Below are 22,598 nucleotides of genomic sequence, written 5' to 3'. Positions count from 1 at the left end.
TTGCCAAGGAAACAGCACAGTAAGTCCGAGTAGCCTTATTTTATTGCTCAACAGTGGTTGGCATTTGTCTTACTTTCTTTCTTCAAGTTTATTTCACATTTCACAACAAATCCCAAATCTAATTGAATATTTGAGATTTGTTTTAGAACTGAATGAAAATGAAAAGTAATGAAGTCCACTGTTATTTAAAATGACATCAAAATTGGGAATGAAAGCAAAGGACGCACACACGGCTCACTTTGACCTGAGCCGACCTAGTTACAGTCAGACTGCAGACCAAATGCAGAGTCAAAATAACACAGAAGCTGGCCTGCAACCACACACAATTCAGCACAGGCACATGTGTGCATAAATCAACTTAATGAGCTTTAAACCGGTCAGAGTATTGACATGCTGTCTGACTGTGAAAGCGGGAGATGTAAAACATCCCTGATTACATACAAAAAAGACTAACAAACGCTATGCGGCTGTTTATGGCTGCAGTTTCTTGGAGGACAATAACACACACAGAAAATTAGTTTTTTTGCAATCCGACGAAAATAAATAATTGTTGAAAACCCACAATCCTTTCTCTTGTGAAAAAAAAAACGATCATGGTCTGCTGCAACACACAATGCATCTCACCTGACAGCTTCCAAAAACAATAGTAAGCCCAATTAAGAGTGCCGCATGCATGTCTACTTGGTAGGGAGGTTGGGGAATAATGCTATCAGCGTTTGACTACAAATGACAAAATACATACAAAGTCGAAGTAGAAGAAGGAGCTACAGTTGGGGAGGCATCAAATATAAAAAATAAGCAAACAAAAAAGTATAGAAGCAAGAAATGTCAATGAGAATGGATTTTGGGCCGATCACAGATCAGCAAGTTAAGAAACAAAACAAAAAACAAAACGATAACTGATCCCCAATCTGATCAGAAGATGGAGCAATATAGCTATTTACGCTGTGGAACCTCATATTATTAAAGTAATAACAAGAGGAAAATCTCATTTAGGTGTTTTTTGTATTGTCTATTACTTTTCTAATTAATCTATTCTATTACCATTCTCATTCATCGGTCGACAACAAAACGAATCAGGGAAACTTGTCTAATGTCACGCTGTCATTTAAAAGATGAATTCATCTGTTAAGTAAATTTCCTTCACATTTTTTTCCCAATCAATTTGAGCAATTTTTGATTGCCTCTGTCATCATCCTGTGTCCATCTAAAAAATTAAATTAAAAAAAGTTACTCAGAGTGGGAAAATCCTAGTTCATCTCACTATTAATAAAGTGATCTCACTGGAAATGACCTGTGGTCATGGTCCAGTAGTGTCCTCTACCAGTATGCGAAAGGAGATAAATCTCTTTTACTGCAGATTTACAGAGTCATCCACTCAAGTGAGCACATTTGCAACATACCACACACACACACCATCACTGTACAGTATACTGTAAATGGTAATTGTGCAAACAATAACCTTTTTAAAGGACATTGAACTGCTGTAATACATTTCAATCAATGTTCCTGCTCCTGCAATACTATTTTTTAACAAAATCAAGACAGTAAATTAAACATTTTACTTGACTTTTAAAAAACAAATTGCATTGTGTCAAATTAGACTTTTTTTAGATGTTGTGCTTTGTGCTTTATTTGAGATTTTTTGCTGAGTACTGTCGAAGCCCAACAGAAAAAATTTCCACATACAGAAATGTTCCAGTTAACGGGTACATTCGTTCTTCCTCCTGATCCAATGAGAGTGGACTGTCTGTACCACTCAGCATCTTTCATATAATCTGCTCATCCGTGAGAGGAGAGTTAGAGTGTGGAAATAGAGGACGAGGGGCATGGAGAGAACAGTGCTTTTCTTTCTGTTTTTTGCCCCTGTTACATAACTTAATGATTAGAAAACAAATGGAAGTGTATAAAGTGGATAGAAAGACCCATTAAGGCCATAGATAGATTGTTCATCCAACGGACTATGTGGAAAATGTGAAATAAAAAAAAGTTTAGGGACAACTTTGGGACCTTAAAAATAGGGATGGGTGCCAAGCCCCAGCACTAAGTGTGCTTCAGGGCTGAATAATTGAAGACCGGAGTATCGATAAGCTCCACCCTTAACCGTTCCGTTAACAGTCCTGGAGAAATTAGTCAAATTAATTTTCGATTTATTTAGGCTACATGAATGTTATTTTGCACCTTGTACCTCTGTGATCTTGTTTCTAACCAGCAATAAAACTAATATATTCACCTAAGAAGCATTTTTATGATCGGAGTTGAACCATCCCGCCCCACTCTCCAGCATCATAAACGAGAAAATGAGCCAGTCATGCCCTACACGGGCTGTGTAGAGCTGTGCATCATATTACCATATGATTCATAGTACTATATAAAAACACCCACTCGTGCCATAACTCTATAGTTTTTAAAGTGTTATTTTGATGTATGTGTTTGGTATCGGTGTAACAGTGGTGCACGTTTCATCTGGATTCGTGTCACCAACATTTTGTGGGTTTCACTTTGACCATCCCACTAATTAACATCTCGTTGTGGGTGAAAAATAGCCGATGGAGAAAGACATCGCAAATACGACATCAATCCCACCTTCTAAACAATCACACACAAAAAGATAAATAGGATGTATTTAAATGAGAAATTATGCATGGTGAACCCCACAAATGACTGTGCTGTCTTCACTGTTATTAAGTCCTGCCTTACACTGAGCCTTTGATACAAATATAAACCAGTATGTAAAGAACATCAAGCGCATTATACTGAAAAGTACGTTCATGATACAATTAAGACAATTAAAATCAATCAATTAAAATCTGATTAACTTCCTACCAAAGCAGTGTAAGAAATCATTTAACAGTCTAGCGCAGTTCCCCTGCCAGCAGCTGTGGGACATCACACTGCAAGGTAACCATAGCAACAAACATGACACCGCCAGTGTACATGTAGCCGCCTTAGTAACTGGGCAGCTGCCAGACTAGCATTAGCCGGAGGTGCCAGCTCCTCATTTTCCACGTCTCCACTCTTCCCGAAAAGAGACGTGCGCACAATGATGATGTCACACAGCAGTGAAGGGAGGCGATGGCAGCAACATGAAGGAGGGGGAGGGGTGATTGGAGAGCTGGGGAAAGAAGACGAGAGCAAGTGAGGGAGAACGAGGAGGGGGATCGGAAACAAAAGATGAACGCAAGGCACTGAGGGAGTAAAATGATCGCAGTGTAGACTAGACAGTATATTTAATACTCAATAGCATATTATATAATGATAATCATTGGAATGAAAGCTTTTCATCCACAGCCAATAAACAAAGTCAGAGAATTCCTGACCTATAAAAGCATCAAAACATTGATGTTTCATTTCAACTGAAAGTGTTTTTGTATGCAGCATTTCTCTGCCGTCAAACAAATAATCAAGTGTAGGCCTAGACACATGCTGTAAATGATAAATAAATAAGGGAGGGATGCGTGTATCAATCACTTTACTTATGTGGGCATTTTTCATCTCCACCAATCTGCATCAAATTGTAGCTAACTTCTAAAGCTAATTTGATACTGCTCAGCTTGCTACTAAACAACCTCAACTTACAACATAATCACCAGGCTTTGCACGAGGTTTAGTTGACAGGAGCAATTTTAAACTGCTAATTGATGATGATCAATTAGGCGAAATACATACACAGTCCCAACTATAGCCTCAGATAAAAAAAAGTGTGAATCCATTACATTTAACAGCACCGGTCTCTTTCATTTTAAATACTGCAAATGCAGTCACTGATTCAGCTCTATCCTACTTAGTTTACCGTCACAGAGAAAGCAGCAGTACAACACAGATGGCTGCAACATCTCATAGACAATCAGCCTCGGGCGTGAAGCACTAATGAAGATGGAAAGCTAGTGAGTAAAAGTAATAAAGTACAAATGCAATAAAGCAGCTTTATCCAGGTCTGCACACAAAATGAGGGTGGGGAGTGAAATGAATCTGTACATAGGCTTTGAAATATCCATCCATTTTCATGACCGCTTTTCCTCACAAGGGTCGCGGGGGTGCTGGAGCCTATCCCAGCTGGCTTCAGGCAGTAGGTGGGGTACACCCTGAACTGGTTGCCAGACAATCACAGGGCACACAGAGACGAACAACCATACTCACAATCACACCTATGGACAATTTGGAGTGTTCAATTAACCTGCCATGCATGTCTTTGGAATGTGGGAGGAAACCGGAGTTCCCAGAGGAAACCCACGCAAGCATGGGGAGAACATGCAAACTCCACCCAGGAAGGCCGAAGCCCGGACTTGATCTCACGTCCTCTGCACTGGGAGGCGGACGTGCTAACCAGTCAGCCACCGTGCCGCCCGCCTTGAAACACAGTATATAAAATCCTATTGTGCCTGCTACCATGTTCCATCTTTCCAGAACATTCAATTTAGCAAAAAAGCACACGCAGGCATCACACATACACATTTCTGTAAAAAGACAAAATCTCACACGCAACAACAGCACTAAAGCACATTATGAAGTCTTAAGGGGAACAAATCGCAGTTATACTGCCTATAATTATCACAATCAATTGACCATCACTTTATTCCCACGCAGGGAGTGTACTGTAAAGTGTGATGAACACATTTTAGTGTGTGTGCTCAGCAGACACAAAAGGTCCATAAGGAGACCATCGTGAAACCTTTTAAGTGAACCCATCTGTCCTCCCACAGGTGAGGTAATCTGCACTCCAATCACATCTTAATGGCTACATTGTCAAGTACCGTGTGTGTGTGTGTACATAATTATGCACATACACAAACAGTACATGTGTATGTGTGTTTAAGTTGAAATGTCCCAAAATTTTGCAATTCCATATAATAGCCGACCAGTCCACTGTTATGAGGACTATAGGGAAAAGGGAAATACCCCTAAAATGACATTAAACCTGTAATTGTGTGTTTTAAGTCCCCGTTTAAAGGTCATGCAGTAAAGCAGTGCCTTTTGTGTGTGCGTGTGTGTGGGTGCAATCATACGGCTCGACTGCTTCATACTGCATTTATCGATGGTGATTCATTGATAAAATGACAACATGTCTATCAATTTGCTTTTACTTCAAATGTGACAGGCGTTGATACTTCAACCCTCAAACTACAAACTGATAAAACTTTTCCTAAAGCGATCAAGATCTGTATTTCTCTTAGCGGGAAATGGGATCATTTGAAGGCACGCGATTCTGTTCTGCTTGCACCATCTTTAATCTAATCAATCACTCACTCTAAGCCACTTTAAATTCAGCTGCTTTGATGCACTGACCTATTTAACAACACACGTGTCCCTGGAGAGAGTGCACAGATTTAATTGCGCACCATGAGGAAAAATCACTGGTGCCATGACCTGCATGCTGCAGACCAGAATAATATAAGCCCAAAAAAAAGAAGAGAAAACAAACGAGTGATCAAATTGTTTCTTAGAGCTATTCTGGGATTAAACCACCAAACATCTATTCAATCAACATAATCACATATACAGTAAAGGCACACAGCAAAGTCTGTAGCTAGCTACCATCTCTCTACAGCGCTCTACTCGCTCCAAAACAATAGGCAGCACTTCCTGAAAGTCTGAAATAGCAAGGAGCAGTTTCCTTCTGGAAGAAGTCAATTGCGGAGATGAACTTAAAGGAAGTTCATGTGTGTGAAGCACCAACAGTGACACATTATTCAGTGAGTTTGGAGGGAAATGTTTTCAAAACACAAAACTACTGAAGATAAAGATAAATACAAGCTCTGGATGAAGCATTATACACATGCTTTATTCTTTAAAATGGTGATGTAAAAATGCATGATGTCAATGTGTTCTATTATCCATCCATCCATTTTGTGGTTTACAACGTTCTTTCAAACCGATACAACACGAGTTCTGAATTCTTGAGTAGTCACCCATACCGATACCAAGTACTGATACCAATAGGACATTTGATGCATAACATTTCCCCCAAAAAACAATAGCAGTTAATTTCTAGGAAAGCCCTATGATATCCCAATATAGCATTTTCCTTCTAATTACATCAAATTAATGGCAATTTTCTATTCTTTCAATTAGTTGCTGATTGTAAAATGGTACGGTGGCTGATTGGTTAGCACGTCCGCCTCCCAGTCCAAAGGACGTGAGATTGAGCCTGAACTTCAGCCTTCCTGGGTCTGGGTGGAGTTTGCATGTTCTCCCCGTGCTTGCGTGGGTTTCCTCCCACATTCCAAAGACATGCATGGCAGGTTCATTGAACACTCCAAATTGTCCCAGTGTGATTGTGGGTGTGGATGGTTGTTTGTCTCTGTGCGCCCTGCGATTGGCTGGCAAACAGTTCAGGGTGTACCCCGCCTACTGCTCGAAGCCAGCTGGGATAGGCTCCAGCGACCCTTGTGAGGACACACGGTTAAGAAAATGGATGGATATTTATGCCAATACAGCAATTTTCTTTAAAATTGCATGAAATTAATAGTAATTTTATATAATTATAAATTCTAATTTCTGATTGTAAAACGGCCACAAGAGGGCGTACGATACAAGTACCCATACCTTGAAATATACTGATCCGATATCGATACCTGGTATCAATACTCGCCCATTCCTAGATTGTTCTTTAGCTTTTTGTCTCACTTAGCGTAGCCTCTTCAGACCCGCATTTTTTCTGCTGGGCAAAATTTATTTTCTTTTTTTTCTTCTGATTTTGACTCTTTTCCCATATAAGAACAACATGGATTAAAAAAAAATGTGTGTGTGTGGGGGGGGGGGGGGGGTCTCATGTTTTTAGTTGTTATAGTGGACGCCAGCCGCCAGGAGAATATGGCTGTAATGTGTTGTGAACTTACCAAGCTTATATGCAACATTTTTAACATGAACATCGTGCAAATCAACTTGCGATTGTGATTGGTTAGTTATGATCCAATCATGAACCAGGAGTATTGACACCAACCAAATTATGCGTTTTATTGCAAATATGTCATGTCCACTGCAACCATCGATGGGTCTGATGGGAAACAAGGGCTGATATGAGAAGAAGGTGAGATTTGTCAGTCAAATGTGCTCTTGGAAGTAACATGATTGCAACATGGTGAGAGAATGCAGCAATACAATGACAATGATAAATATGCAAGTGGACAGATGACCTTTTCATTGTCAATGGACTCATCTTAAATCATCATGCTCGCTCGCTCGCTCGCTCGCTCTCTCTCTCTCTCTCTCTCTCTCTCTCTCTCTCTCACACACACACATACAGTACACACAAGGACACACACAGTATGACACTTCTGCAATGACCTTCAGCATTATGGTGATCATATGCAAAGAAGGAGCGTGAAAGGGATGATCCATATGGACAAAAACTGAATCCTTAAATGCAGTATTTTTTGCTCTAATCATTAAGGATTAGTTTTTCCAATTAAAATTGCCCAGCCCTCCTACCAAGACCCCACCTGGTACAACCCCCTTTTGCCTCTTTTCTCCTTGCCCTGTACAATGTAATGTCTTTCTCTTTGTTTACCACCTTGTCTCAATTTTCTACTCCTCTCCTACTTCTCTCCTTGGAGGAACTCTTCCACTTCAACCAGCCAATCGAGGAGCTGCCCCTACCCATACACCTGACCTATCTGTCTATATAATCACTCTCCACTTCTCTATTACTGCATTGTTTGTTTGCCTTGAGGCCGAGGAGTGGCCACATACAAATGTACAAGGCTAGATTTCTATCAATGTAAAATAAAAGTTTCATACAACAAGAAAATCAAATGCTCATCACAAGTTAATTTAATTCCAATTTCTCTCATGTGCAAATTCATTAACATTTCAAACAACCTCTTCTAATGTCCGCTGCATTTGCAATAGGCAGTCTTTATTGTTTCCTTTTTTGGGGGGGAGAAGCACATGAACATTCCTTGCAGAATTGCCCTGCAAGCCTTTACTGCAAATCCCCCAAACTCAGCCTCATTATCTCCCCTAGCACCATCCTTTTCTCCTCTATACCTTCAATCAATCTTTTTCTTCAGTCAAGCTGCTTCACCTTCAAATGATGAAACATTTTCAGAAGATGCACCCCCCTGGAGCCTAGCTGTCCTCAAAAAACTGCAGACATCTACTCTTCTCTATTCCTAAACCAGCAGCCTTCACCCTTTAACCCTCCTGCAATCAAATGTGACTTTGCCTTCCAATGCCAAGCTGCTGGGATGAATCGAACATTTTGGAGACAAGTGAGGACAGAGAATTGAGAGGTGGAGGTTTTAAAAAAAAATCCTAGAGAAAGCAGGGAAAAGAAAAGAGAAGGAGGCATGAAGAAGGGAAGTGAAAGAGGGAGCATGGTAAGGTGGGGAAAAACATCAGCATTCCTTGTCTACTTTCCAAAGCAAAATCAGTACACAATCGAAATAAAATGCATGTGGCGGTAAACCACTCATGACTATGATACAGTGTATACTGTCCATCTTAGTCAAATGTAATGGTGAAATGAAATTTCTTCCATTTATTATCCAGGGGTGTGGTGCTGCCTGGACTGGTCTCCACCAGTCAATCACAGTTACATGAAGTTGTATACCACAAATGAACAAACAGACCCATTTGTAAAAGTAAGATGCCAGGGAATGCATACTGTATGCTTGGTGGCCTGTAGGGGTATAAATTGCCTAGTACCTGGCGATTCGATTCGTATCACGATTCATACGTCACGATTCGATACCGATTAATCCCGATACGAATCTATTAATTGATTATTGCGATTTAAAAAAAAATAAAATTTAGAAAATAATAATCAGTAAACTTGTACATGTAAACTTTAAGATTTGTATGAAAATGTATTTATTTATCTGAAAATTCAGGCTTATAACTGAGCCACTGCATTTAACAAACAGGTTGCAGTCTGTTTCATGTTTGAACAGCACTGAAATAAAATATTAAGGTTTAATGATCCATTAATATAACATTCTTCCATGCTTAATGTGTGAATCCTAACCCTAAGTAAGAATTTTTTTTGAATATTCCCATAAAAAATTGATGAATCAATTTGAGAGTTGCGCGCTCTGTAATATCGCGATATATTGCCAAATCGATTTTTTCTATCACCCCTAGTGGCTTGTAATGGATGAGATGGGGCTGCTGTGGCCACATAGTGTCATGTAAAATATAGCCTTATTTACTGACACAAGGATATCAACCAGACACTAGTACTAATCGATATTTCACAATGTCAATAAGATGGGGGCTTTAGGACCCAGATGCGGGAAGGCAGAGCAAGGAGGCAGAGGTGCAGTCCAAAAGAGGTTTTAATATCTAATCAAAAAAAGCTAACTTCAAAGTACAAAACAAATGGAACTAACAAAACCTGAAGCAAAACATGAAAAAACAACTAAGGCGAGACTAACAACATGACATGGATCCGGATAAGGCAAAGAGGTCAGCGTGACGTGGCGAAAGACTTACGAACGTGGCAACAGCAAAAAATGAACCGACACAGACAGGGGGGAGACAACCGACTAAATACACCAACACTAATGACATGACAAGACACACCTGGCTGAGGGCACTGATTGGATGACTCATGAGGGTAATGGGGAAAGGTGGACACAATCAAGGTTGACACAGACACCACACGAGGAAGGGCAAGTGACCAGAAACGAGAGGAGACAGACTTTTCACACTAAAACAGGAAATGACAAGACAAGGGGAAAACATGACAGGGAGTAAACAAGACTGAAAGTAAACATGACACACAAACACCTTTTGAATCACCACAGCATGTATTGTCCTCTGTGTTTTCAGTGTCTTTCGGTCACTGTTGATTTATAGCATTAAAATAACACATTTGTTTCTGTATCTGTATTTAAAATCCTCCTTTAGTCTATTCCTAACAGTATTATGACTATAGTTGACCACAACCCGTTTCTGAATTCTATTCATACCACCGAAGGTGAGATAGAGATGGAGGGTAAGACATTCCAGAGTAAGTGCACACACACGGATCCCTAAATCATATCAGCAATGTGAAGAATTTTCTGGCATAGCTCATCACAATAGAGCCGAACATGAAGCCAGGTCAGCCAGTCAGAAAGCTGTCAAATGGCCAAAAAACCTTCGGCAGTCTCATGTGTGCTGAGAAAAGCACACATCAAAACAAACAGCATTGCTCCGACTCTAAAGGGAATTATTCAAAAAAAAATCTACTACAGTGAGAACACAGACATGCACCGATCCTTACTTTGTCTCCTTTGTTATTAATAGGTGAACATAAAACAACAACATATTGACATGTCAAAAACTAGCCTGCAAGTTACAAACAAACTAACAACAATCCAAAACAAAATAAAACATGGCTATTTGCAGCAGACGAAAGACACTTCCATTTAACAGGCCTCAAGGGGCATAAAAGCAAAGTGATTCAATAAGCAGTTAAGCCGCCTTCAAGTCAAGTAAAGTAAGTAAACATGCAGTGGGGAATGCAGTGTTTTGGTCAACACCGTCTATTCACAAAAGGTTGGGAGTCAAATTCAATTACTTGTGAAGTACCATCCATGCACCCCACAGGTCTAATTAGTGGCGGAAAAGGACAACAAGCGAGCTTTTTGTCTCCTCTCCAATTGCACAGCCATATCAGGCAAACGGTCAATCAATAGTTTGGGAGTAGAGTGATGAAAAACACTGAGACCTCCCCTCAGACATCCACAAACAACCAATTTTACTGTGGGAACACAGGACAGATCACCTGCCAGCTACCCGGCCAACCATCGAGCCGTGACCCACATCAGATCTTGGGCCAGGACCAGAACTATGAGAGCCCACTCAAACATGGAGGAAAACAGACAAAGAAGCCTGAACAGGGTGCTCAGAACGAGGCCTGCTGAAATGCCACTTTTTAAGCACTGAACACACACACACACAAAAACAACAACTTTTATTTCATGTGTTTGCCCAATTTAGTTTCCACTTCTCTTAGGGGTCAAATTGTGCCTGTCCTTTAAACAGAATGTTTTCAAAGCTCTACTTGGACCCATGTGTGATATCAAAATGGTGGAAAAGAGGGTCAACAAGAAATGTGTCCAGTGGCTGACCAAAGGCTTTCTTTTATGCACTTTTTGGTTTACACCATACCCCAGTTGTTATGTTACACACACAGTAACTGCTTTTATGTCTTCCATCTTATTGCCATATAAGTACTGAGCAAAATCCTGCAATCTGTCTTTGAAGGCAGCCTTGGACTGGCTTTGGAAATGACCACAGTGAATAATCGAGTCTTACCTTGTCAATCTCCTGCTGTAGGACCTGTTTGGCTACCTCCAGATCCTGGAGTCGGACTCTGAGTTCCTCATTTTCCTCCTCCAGACGAGCCCTCTTCTTCTCCCCGCTGTCCAGCTGACTGTGGAGACGGATGGACACATCCTTCGCCACCTGTGAGCACAAGGAGATGTACATGAAGCGTTTAACACTCGTGTGTTATTTTGGGCTTTGTTTGTTAGCTATTTCTAATAGTGACTGCAGTTTTATGGCTATTTTCATTAATAAATGCTGTATAGCAATTCAATGCAGACTGTAGGTCTAAAGAAAGAAGAAATATAGAAATATTTATGGCTTATGTTCATTCCTGCAGATATTAGACCCTTTTTTGTGAGTTTTTTTTAAATTAAAGAATTTGAATTGATGATAGGTATCTAAAAATAACAAATCACTAATTCAACATGAATTCATATTCAACATTTTCCCCGGGGTTAAAACCGTTGCTACATTCAAATAGTAAAACAAATACAACAACTCATTGACGATGCCAGATCAGAATAAACACAGTTGGACAGAGAAAGTAGAAACACAGTTTAAATACTTCTAATGTGTCAGGCAGGGTTAGATGATGTTCTATGATGTTCTATGTGACAGAATATCAAATTTAAAGATAATTCAATCAACAAAATTCAAAGCAACAAATGTGAAAAGAGAGAACAATATTGGTCCAATTTAATACAACTTTTTGAATGTAGTCACCAAAAGCAAAAAACATATTGAAATCCCTCATATATGAAAGAAATACTAACGTAAGGATGTGTAAAATTCACTAGCTTTAAATATGAAAGTACACCTCCAAATGGCAACTAAAGTTTTAAAATCCGTGCTGAGTGAACTATGTTGCATTGTTTGTGTATGTGTGCTCATTTGTTACAAATAATTAGAGTCTCAATACTCATGTGCAAAATCTTGTCAACTGTGTGTATGTCACTGTATGAACGTTTCCAAACCAGTGCAAGTGTGCAGCCGAGTGCCACAATACTCCAATTGACCACCCACACGAAACAATGGCCCCCTGAACTCCTGCGTCACACACAGTCCCGTTGTGTGTACACGCAGACATTTACATCGTTCCTTGCGTATGCTTGTGAGTGTTGATCGAGTTTGAAAAGTGACGGTGATCTTGTTTAGTTTTAAGGTGAAGCTCAGGTCACTCAGGCCTGCCGCACACTGAGCCATGTGGCCGAACGCCACTCAATTGTTGCGGATTGCGCAGGTTCTACAACTAAACTAGTTATGCTGCGATTTGAGTTTTACCTGCAGATGAATGGTTTCACAATTTCAGAGGTCTAACAGCTAGCATGTTAAAACAATGCAATACAGTATACAGTGGTACCTCGGAGTTTGAACATAATTCAACCCCAAGTGTTCGAAGTCCGAATTGTTCAACCTCCGAAACAGTTTTTCTCATAGGAAATAATGTAAATGCAATGAATTCGTTCTCAAGCTCCAAAAACAGAAAATTCATATTTTAATTTCTATTTATGTTTTTTATATTTACAGTATAGTACAGTATTTAAACAATAAAAATACCTTACCTTACCTGTTGTGGTGTGATGACTTCAGTGGCTGATAAATTTAGCTTTAATTCAGTGCTGAGTTTGTGTATTTTACATTGGGCATACTGTTAGACTACTAAGCGGTCCTTGTGTGCGTTGTTGAACAGCTAAGGGGGGTCCTCGTGCCAGTATTTACAGAAGTAGTGACAGTAGTTACAACTGCGCGATAATCTCCTTCCTACATCCACTGTGGTTCGTAGCACTGTATGTTTTTCTTTGCGGTCATTGGCACTGTTGTCTTTCTTTGGGCCCATGGCGAAGAAAACTGTCGTGGAAAAATCAAAATGCACTCGCGAGTATGGCGCACCTCCAGGGGGGTATTCACGATCTGACTGGAAATGAGCAGTGCATCGTCTCAACTACCGCAACGTGAGCATTCGGCATTGCTCGGCTTTGCTCGGCTTCACTCAGCTACCTTTCAAGGTATGTTCGGCTTAGCTTGCTGTGCTTGGGCGTTTGAACTCCGAAAAAGAGTTCAAATTCCTAGGCATTTTTTTACTCATATTTTTGGGTCGAAGTCCGAATTGTACGAGTTCCGAGACGTTCATACTCCGAGGTTCCACTGTATATACAGTGTGTTTTACAATAATATTTAACTATAATTATAATTTCATAAGTACCTGTAGCTAAAAAGTGAAGCGTGGAGAGTCTCTGCCGTCATCAAGCTGTACCAATACAGTACTGCATACTCATGGTTTGGCAGATTTTTTTCAATGCATTTGCAATGGACACCAATTACAGTATACTCATATTTTTGCTGTTCGTAGGTTGGCCCCTCCCCGCAAATAGCAGGGGTCCACTGTATACATTTTGCAGAAAATAGTAAATGTCAGAAAGAAGCAGCCAGAGGGGGGTGACGGACAGAATGTCTTTGAACCTTATATTCAACGTGTCAAAGCACGTGAATAGCGCACATAGAAAACAAATGTACTGTAAGCTGGTGCATACCGAGAAAAAGTGCAGAGAAAAAGTAATAGGCCTATAGAAAACAGCGAAATTAGGATGCAGCACTGTTCCTGTAAAAGTGGCTAGCTGTACTATATGTATCATTACAAAATAAAAAGAAATATTGGAAGGTCTCTTCAAGTGTTGCAACCAGAAGCACATACTGAATAGTAGTTAGTCTCGTTAGCTTAGCTGGCTAAGGTTGCTAGCAATAACAGCTGTTCTGTGCTGCGTCGTGAGTAGCCAGTTTGCATTACTTGGGTGTGGCTCAGCGACAAGGTTTACAGCCTTTTTGTAAACGACTGTTCTCTGTCGGGTTATTCTACAGAGACAGAGACACAGAGACACAGAGACATAGAGGGGGGGGGGGGTGCCTGCGTTTGTGTGTCTCTCAATGGACATACATCTGTGCACAGAATACAACTGAGAGCAGACATGCAGTGACCGATAAGACATGGTGGAATAAATCATTGAAGTCCTTGGTGACGGAGGGGACCTTTTTAGTTTAATGTAAGGCCAGGCCAAAATAAATGTCTCCCTTCTGTGATGGAAGCATCGCTGTGTTTGAGTGGGTTAAAATACGAAACAAGTTTCTTTATTATTCAGATTCTCTCTTAATTTAACTACTTGTGCTACAATTGTAGCAATGCAGAATATGCACATATTTGTGGTAAGCTTGTTAACAGACATTTCTCATTTTAAAACGTCATGTGGCTATTAAACTGCCTTGTAATAAGAACAGCCTCAATCATTGCCATTGCAACCAGTCATCTTTTCTTTATAAAACATCAATGAAGAGTACAAGAATAAGTCGTGTGGTTAAACGACTAAAACGAACACCTAGAAAACTACTCTCTTCTGTGCCTTTTGTTAATATTATCAACTCTTTAAATTATTACAACATATTATGATGTATTTTATTATTGTATTTTTTGTTCCTGCAATGCAAGACTCCCTCAACTGAATCAAAGATGAATTAGCAAAGTTCCTAACAACACATGAAGTGAATTTATTATGTACAGTATTTATCACAATGGTGCGTTCATTGGCCATTCCATTGCCCTATTTTCTTCCTCCTCTCTTCACTTGGAGAATTTTCTCCTTTGTGAGTCATTGAGTGTTGGCAAATGCTGTTTTGTTCCTCTACGTGCAAGTGAACGTGATGGAATTTACATTCATTGGAGATTCGCTATAGGGTTTAATTAGCATTCACTAAAGCTTCTGGTGAAAGAAGAACATGTTGGATTTAGTAATTTAGTATGTGTGTGTGTGTGAGAGTGTGTCTATGTGTGATTAGCTGAAGTCAAGGGGCAAAGGAAAATAGGCTGACAAAAGGCTGTGTTTTCTCTCTCTCTCTCTCCCTTCCTCCATCTTACTGCTCACTTCTTGAACCAAGCAGTGTGTGAAGCTCTCATGATAGTAATGTGTACTGTAGATGACACTAGTCAGGAAACTGTTATTTTTAAACACATCATGTCTGTTTGTTTTATAATGTGTGTCAGTGTCAGGCGCCATGTGACTTGGCAAGTGTGTTCCCAGAACAAGACAGAATCTCCTTGCGGTCGCCTGACATAATTTCCTGTCCCACTCACACACTGCTCTCATTCCCACAGACAGCCGCACACATCTGGACACATACATACCGTCATTTCCCCCCTTTTTGTTAAGGTTTATCACAGTTCTGTCTGTCCATCTCTTTAAGTCCATTTTGGATAAATAGGGAAAGAATGCAGCCTACTTTAGCAGAAGCCTAAAAGCAAGATTGCTGCTTACACTCTCCACTCACAAAATGATGTACAAATGCAAGACAGAATTGAACACTATATCTATTGCTGTTGTTTTAGTATGACACAATGCAGTTTTAAAGCACTGCAAACTACAACCACTATAATTAAAAGCAGAAGTAAAATTCTACAAAAAAATATAATTTTCATTAATTTTTTTTTAAATATAATTTTTAGTTATGTTCAGAGTTCAACCAAGATGCCATTTGATGCTTGTGCAAAACTGACTAGCATGAGTCACCTACCTTTAGCAAATTCTAAACTCTAGGAAATGATGCAAGAGGTGAGGTCCCTGTGCCCAGGATCAAAACTTGGTATTTTCCCGTCTGTATTACAGTATATGTTTGTGAGTAGCTCTGCAACAGTTGACTAAGTTAACATGCAGTCATTATTTGGGTTACGGTCAAAATTCCGGTTTCTGAATAACCCGTTTACATGTGTGAGCGGACAGAGTTACTCCTATGCGAATGACCATTGTAATTAGTTGGAATATCCAGATCGAAATTGTGACGCACGGCCAAAGTTATTACGCAAATAGATGACTTTTCCACTTTTAACTTTCTAAGGTCAAATAAAGTCATTATATTCATGTCACTCACTACTAATAAAGTAGTTGGTTTCCTCCTTGCTCCAAAAGTGTGGTTCTTTGCTGCGTCGCCATGTTTGTTTACTTCTGCTTGAATATTTCTGATGGGTTGCACTCCTGAAGCACAGACTTACAGTATATACTCGTATATGTGTGTATAACGCAGTGGAGACAGAAAATAACTTGAAAACACCGCAGATAAATCAATGTATTCAAGTAACACTCGTTTAGCGAGTGAGACGGCTCTGCGCATACATAGTTCCTGTACTCAAAAGACAAAAGGGGATTTTCCACCGCTGGAACTTTTCAATTTACCTTGGTAAAATTCAGTTTGCGCGTTTTTCTACCAACAACAATTTACGGGGTAATTAAATTGCCCAGGGGGCATCCGACTACTATCTCAGCAGCAGGGTCTTGCTGGAACTTTGAGAGGGCGGGCTGCACTTATGGAGGACCAAAACTGCCAAAATTGAAAATAAATGACTAAATAAATAAATGAATGACTAAAAGTGAAAATAAAAACGGATATAAAAAATATATATATATTTTTTTTATGGAAATAAATGGAAATAAAAATAACAAAAACATACATATATGCATAAATAAATAAAAGTAAAAATAAAAAAAAATAAAAAACGAGATTCAAAGAATAAAAATAAATATAAAAATAGTCTAAATAAATACAAAAATAAATATATATAAATAGAATTAAATATCAATGAATAAATAAAAACGCTCTGCTCTCACATTTATTTATTTCATGCTGCAGACGCTCTGCCAGGACCAAATGTTATTCAAATGAGGGGGCGGTCCCAAGCGTGTCTTGGGTTGGACTCTGCCGTTGCAAACTAACTTTCATTGGTCTAGTGAGCGGCTCGGTGAACAAGGAAGTCTTGCTGGCTTACACGGAGAGCTCCAACAATGGACGACTACCACCCAAGACACACTTAAGACCGCCACCTCATTTGAATAACATTTTTTAATTATATTTTTATATCTGTTTTTAATTTTCACTTTTAGTCATTTGCTTATTTATTTATTTAGCCATTTATTTATTTTGAATTTTGGCAGTTTTTATCCTCCATATGCACTGACCAAGGCTGATTGGATGGTCAATTTCGGGGTGGTGTTGTTTTTACATTGGCCGGGCTCATCAACCTCATACGTCATCAAACTCATTTGAATTAATTACCAAGAACTCTAAGACGCTATGGAAACACAAATTCTAAATTCCCTGTGGAACTTTGACAACCAAGAACTCCTGTTACACAGAACTCAAAGATCCTGGGCTTGTTGGTGGAAAACCAGCTTGTCATGTTTATTTTCAGTCTTGTTTACTCCCTGTCATGTTTAGCTTCTGTTTTCCTTGTGTTTTCCCCTTGTCTTGTCATTTCCTGTTTTATTGTGAAAAGTCTGACTCCTCTCGTTTCAGGTCACTTGCCCTTCCTTGTTTGGTGACTTTGTCAACCCTGATCCCTGATTGTGTCCACCTTTCCCCATTACCCTCATGTGTCATCCAATCAGTGCCCTCAGCCAGGTGTGTCTTGTTATGTCATTAGTGTTGGTGTATTTAGTCGGTTGTCTCCCCCCTGTCTGTGTCGGTTCATTGTTGCTGTTGCCACTGTCGTAAGTCATTCGCCACGACACGCTGACCTTTTTGCCTTATCAGGATCCATGTCATGCTGTTAGTTTTGCCTAAGTTGTTTTGCCATGTTTAGCTTCATGTTTTGTTAGTTCCGTTTATTTTGCACTTTGAAGTTAGCTTTTTGATTAGAAATTAAAACCTCTTTTTGGACTGCACCTCTGCCTCCTTGCTCTGCCTTCCCGCATCTGGGTCCTAAAGCCCCCACCCTACTGACACAGCTAAAGATACCTCGCAAACACAGCATGCAAATCAATGCCCCGTTCAAATCCAGATACTCCAAATGCATTTATGTAAGCAAGAATTCAGATTACGAAAAGAGTAAGCCAGAGGTCTTATTCGGGTTTATGCGCGTGTTTAGTAACCTTTCAAAACCTGACTATTGCCAATATTCGGGTTATGAAAGGGTGACTAACTGCATATAAACGTGGTCAATAATTTCTGCTGATAATAATCTGCTGTCTTCTTCCTTTCACATCGTCCTCTGCTATTGCATATCTTTTATGTACCACAGTGTGGTCAGCATCATAAAATCATTATTAACTGTGGGTAACACCGCATTTTAATATTATTTATTTAACTGTTATAAAGGTGTCAATTGAAATTAAGTAATTATACACCAAGCAATATTCTGCTTAAAACAACACAGACTGAAATAATCACATTTAAAGAGAGATATTCTCCAGTCCTATTAAAACTATCAAGGACGTTTAGTTTTTCCTTCATGTGTAGGTGTACCTAACGTAGGGTCCGACATTAACTGTGTAACTGAGCTATTGTGGCACTGTGTCGGGCCACCACTTGCTGTATCTTACAGATGCTGCCATGACTGGGCTAAGTACAAATGTCATGAATAAATATGATGGAATTCAACAAACACCTTACGGTTTGCCCTAAATCAGTGGTGTCAAAGTCCGGTCGGGGGCCTGAGTCCTGCGTGTTTTAGAGCTTTTCCACGTTCAACACAGCTGATTCATATTTAAGCTCATCAGCAAGCTTTGCAGGTAAAATGAGCCTGATAATGATCCTGATCATTGAATCAGGTGTGTTGGAGTAGAGAAACCTTGAAAACATGCAGGACTTTGACATCTGTGCCCTAAGTAGTTTGAGTTGTATCGATCAAACCATTTTAACGCACTGTGCATGTGCAAATTTATGTGTGTTTCCGTGCATGCCAGGTTAACAAACCTCAACCATAGACAGAATTGGGATACAAACAATAAATTAAAGTAAGTTGTAACTGAACAGCCTCAGCTATTATGTTTTTACTCGGTGGGTGTTTGCATGCTTACCAATGCAGGAAGTAAAACTTCAACATCTGTGTCAAACCTCACATCACTCTTGACAATAGGAAATGTGGTTCAAGTCGATACTGGATTGCCTCTATTAGCAGCTCTTAAAATAGTCATTTATGACTTTATGTACAGAGAATTTCATGGCATTGCATACCCAGTTGGGATATAGCAAAACATGGACAGAATTGTGAGTATTCATCACATTCCGTCATCTTTCTACATCCTATCCAAAGATAGATAGATCAGCGCTTGTCCCGGGAACAGCTGTCGTGCCAGCGTCTCACTCTCTCTTTCACACATAATGGTTTTATACTGTATATATAGGCTTGCAGCAGATTAGTCATGATGTAACATCCTCTAAATGGGCATCCATAGGACTGTGTTAGGCGGATGTCAACTAGTGTCACCATGGAACATAAACACCAGGGTCGCCCATAAAACCTGCCTTTAGATCCAATAGTAGATTTTTGTGCATCGAAATCTACTGTGCAAATGTTGGGCAGATTTTAAATTGCACTGGCCTTGACGTCTTTATGTTAATAGCAGGTGCAACTTCCAAATGTTTTTCCATTGGATGGAATTACTGATGAAAATGATCAGTTCCAAGGACACAACACCTGAATGAATTGTGCAGGAAATCCTAACCAGTTATATTTTACAAAAACAAGTAATTGTGTAGTCGTAGAGTTGTGAATACTGAATAAGTGGCCATACATATTATTTGCATAAGACAGCAAAACAAAAACTGATAGTTGCCTTAAAAATTAACAACTCATTTTCTAGTTAACGTTCTGCTCTTTTATTAACAGTAAAATTGTACTGTGCAGCCAGGACAGAGTTGTGCATGGACTTTAGATGCTCACTGAGCTAAGTTTCCAAATAGTTGATGTCCTGCTTCACTACCAAGACATTCCAATCCCAATGTGTTTGAATTCCAAATTGTATAACCTTAGAAGGCTTGTAGTGTTATTATGATGTAATGATTGGGCTTCGTGAATTGTTTGCTAACTGTGCAATTGGTCGCAAAAGTGTAACCTGGCTCTGCATGCTGAATTATCGCGGTATTTGTGCGGTAACTCCAGAGAATACATTTTGTACCAAGACCGTGAATTTTCAACGACCCGAACCTGGTTCGGACCAATGCGGATATGCAGTTGTGACGAAACCAGAAAGCGCCGATGCCATGGGGAACAAATAAACTGCAATTAATTCTGTTCTCGCAAAATTACTCACAGTTTCCTTGTTGAATGTTGAACAGCGAGAGGCGCTTTGTGCATTTTTAGCTGGTAAAGATGATCGCCGTCTCCCCCTCTCCTGTCATGATTGGGGTCAGCTGTTTCTGTTTCCCTTTCAGTCACCGGGGAAACAGCTGGAGGGCGGAGCCCGCTAAACACACCTGCTGCTCATCAGTTCATCAGGCCAAGATAAAGGCCTGGCAGAAGCAGCAAGAAGTGTCGGGTTATTACTCCAAGACGCTATTCACCTGACCCGACTGAACAAGCTTCTACAAGAATCTACTCCTGATTCCCATGACTTGCTTTTTGTCTGCCCTCGAGCGTGATTTTGGTTTTGCTTTTTGTCCGCCCTTGAGCGTGATTTTGTGTTTGCTTTTGTCCGCCCTCGAGCGTGATTTTTGTGTTAGTTTGTTTGGTGGATTAAAACTACGTTATCCACATCCCTGCCGTGGCTCTCCTACTTTCCTGCATTTGGGTCCTCCACTCACACACCATGACATCTCCCCCCACCACCACGACAAGAACGAAGACGACATTTTCATTCGTTGCCGTGATTGCTCAAAACCAAAGTTGGGTAGACGTGCACAAGATGCCGCATTGTCCAATCAGCTCGATGTATTGCACAGAATGTCCCGCCTTTCCTGAGCAAATCACCAGTCCCAGACTTCTATTGTTGAGAACTCCCTTGAGAGAATCACAATTAACAATCTGTCTATTGCCACGTTAGCAAAAGTGTGATGTAACCCTGAAAATAATGAACGATACCCATTGTTTTTATTTGCACAGGAAACGTTAGTATTTTTTATTTTGTATCAAATTTTGCTTGCCTGTGTTGTTTAGTACCGGTACGGTACACTGCATTTAGATGAGATGTTGAAATATATGGAAAGAAAATAAGGGCGGCTCACATCGTTTTCATATAAAAAAAAACATTGGAGTGAACAGCTAGTTGAGGTTTGAATGACAAACAACTTTAGATTATTTATAGCACAAAAACAACAATGATGCAATATGTGGCTCATGCTGGAAACAGAGGTACACGAACAGAAACCAAGGGAAAATATGTACACTGTCAGACCGTCAAAAACCAAAAATATCCCACATCCTCCTCCAAGCTGTCATTATTTCACATGGATCATTAATGTTTCATCATTTTCTCAGGGCGAGGCCTACACTTAAGACTTCTTGGGTTTTTGTGGTAGAATGTTGATGGGTTTTTTTGTCAGCTCAATCAATTTTCCTCCACGCAACACATTAACGCTTCAAGCCACATTTTTTTTCACAGCATCCAAAGATCCTATCCTTTGCCATCCCCCAAGATGTGTGTGTGTGTGCGTGCGCGCGCTATCAAGTAGTGCGTCCAAGCATAAGCAGTAGTTAAGCCAATTTGGTAAAGCAGATCAGCCCAGTTTTGTGGAGCTCAAGAAGTCAAGGTCTAGTTGTCACAACTAAGCGAAATGCTGACTGGATAACAGCACCAACATTATATGAATATTTACTTTATATTGGGAAGCACACCCAACAAGAATGCAGGAGGGAATTGTCCAAAAAGTAAAACACTATATCAAAAAGGTAACGTTGGCCTCCACTAAGGCTACGTTCACTCTGCAGGGCGTGATGTCCAATTCGGATTTATCACAAAAACAAATGCGACATCTAATGTGAACACAATGCGCCCGTGATGCGACTCGCTTGCGCAAAGAGCACACGTCAAGTGACGTACACCCAAAACAACAATGTCACGTTGCGGTGCTCATGGAAGTAAATTTTTGTCCCGACTCGCAACGTTTTACCGCCAGCCAAGCCACTGAGGCAAGCGAATTTTATCAGTGTCATATGCAAATTTAGCTGTGCCAACGCACGCTACAGATTGGTGGACTGGTGGACTTGTTTCGCGGATGTGTTAGGAGTTCGATTCATGTGTCTTAGCTCCTGGTTGGTGGACTGTTTTCACGGTCGCTCCTGGTTGGCTGCTGTCCTCGGCTTCCTCGTGCGTCAGTTTTCAATGTGCTGTTTACAAACAGCAGCAGAAATCCGTCTGACTTGTTTTTTCCATCTCATGTTGCCAGAGTAGCAAGGTTGGAAGAGGTAATTTGGGGGAAATAAGGGGACACTCCTCGACCTCATTTAATTGAGAAGTCTACCGAAGATGACGCGCGTCATCGCCGTTTGTGATGAACCGTCTGCAGGGCTTAATTTCTACTGTCACCACACATGTCAACTTGATGCTTCATGTTTCAAGTGTGATTAAATTAAAGACAAATAAAAA

General features: G+C 40.1%; 1 protein-coding gene and 1 long non-coding RNA gene across 3 annotated transcripts in view; one reads left to right on the top strand and one right to left on the bottom strand.

The window, feature by feature from the left end:
• The window catches only part of mtcl2 (microtubule crosslinking factor 2), a 67,338-nt gene that overhangs the window by 34,060 nt on the left and 10,680 nt on the right, over positions 1-22,598 (bottom strand). For both annotated transcript variants that reach the window (XM_077544609.1, XM_077544617.1), the window contains exon 4: positions 11,248-11,397. In XM_077544609.1, the coding sequence (XP_077400735.1) occupies positions 11,248-11,397 (150 nt within the window). The remainder of the gene's footprint in view (positions 1-11,247; positions 11,398-22,598) is intronic.
• LOC144035154 (uncharacterized) lies at positions 11,125-20,769 on the top strand. Its single transcript, XR_013288373.1, has 2 exons — positions 11,125-11,399; positions 20,449-20,769. It is a non-coding gene; the product is annotated as an uncharacterized LOC144035154 (long non-coding RNA).

This window comes from Vanacampus margaritifer, chromosome 1 (assembly GCF_051991255.1).
Source record: "Vanacampus margaritifer isolate UIUO_Vmar chromosome 1, RoL_Vmar_1.0, whole genome shotgun sequence".
In the NCBI taxonomy this organism is placed as follows: domain Eukaryota; kingdom Metazoa; phylum Chordata; class Actinopteri; order Syngnathiformes; family Syngnathidae; genus Vanacampus; species Vanacampus margaritifer.
Note: the sequence above shows the minus strand (reverse complement) of the source record. Positions and strands in the feature narration are given on the sequence as shown.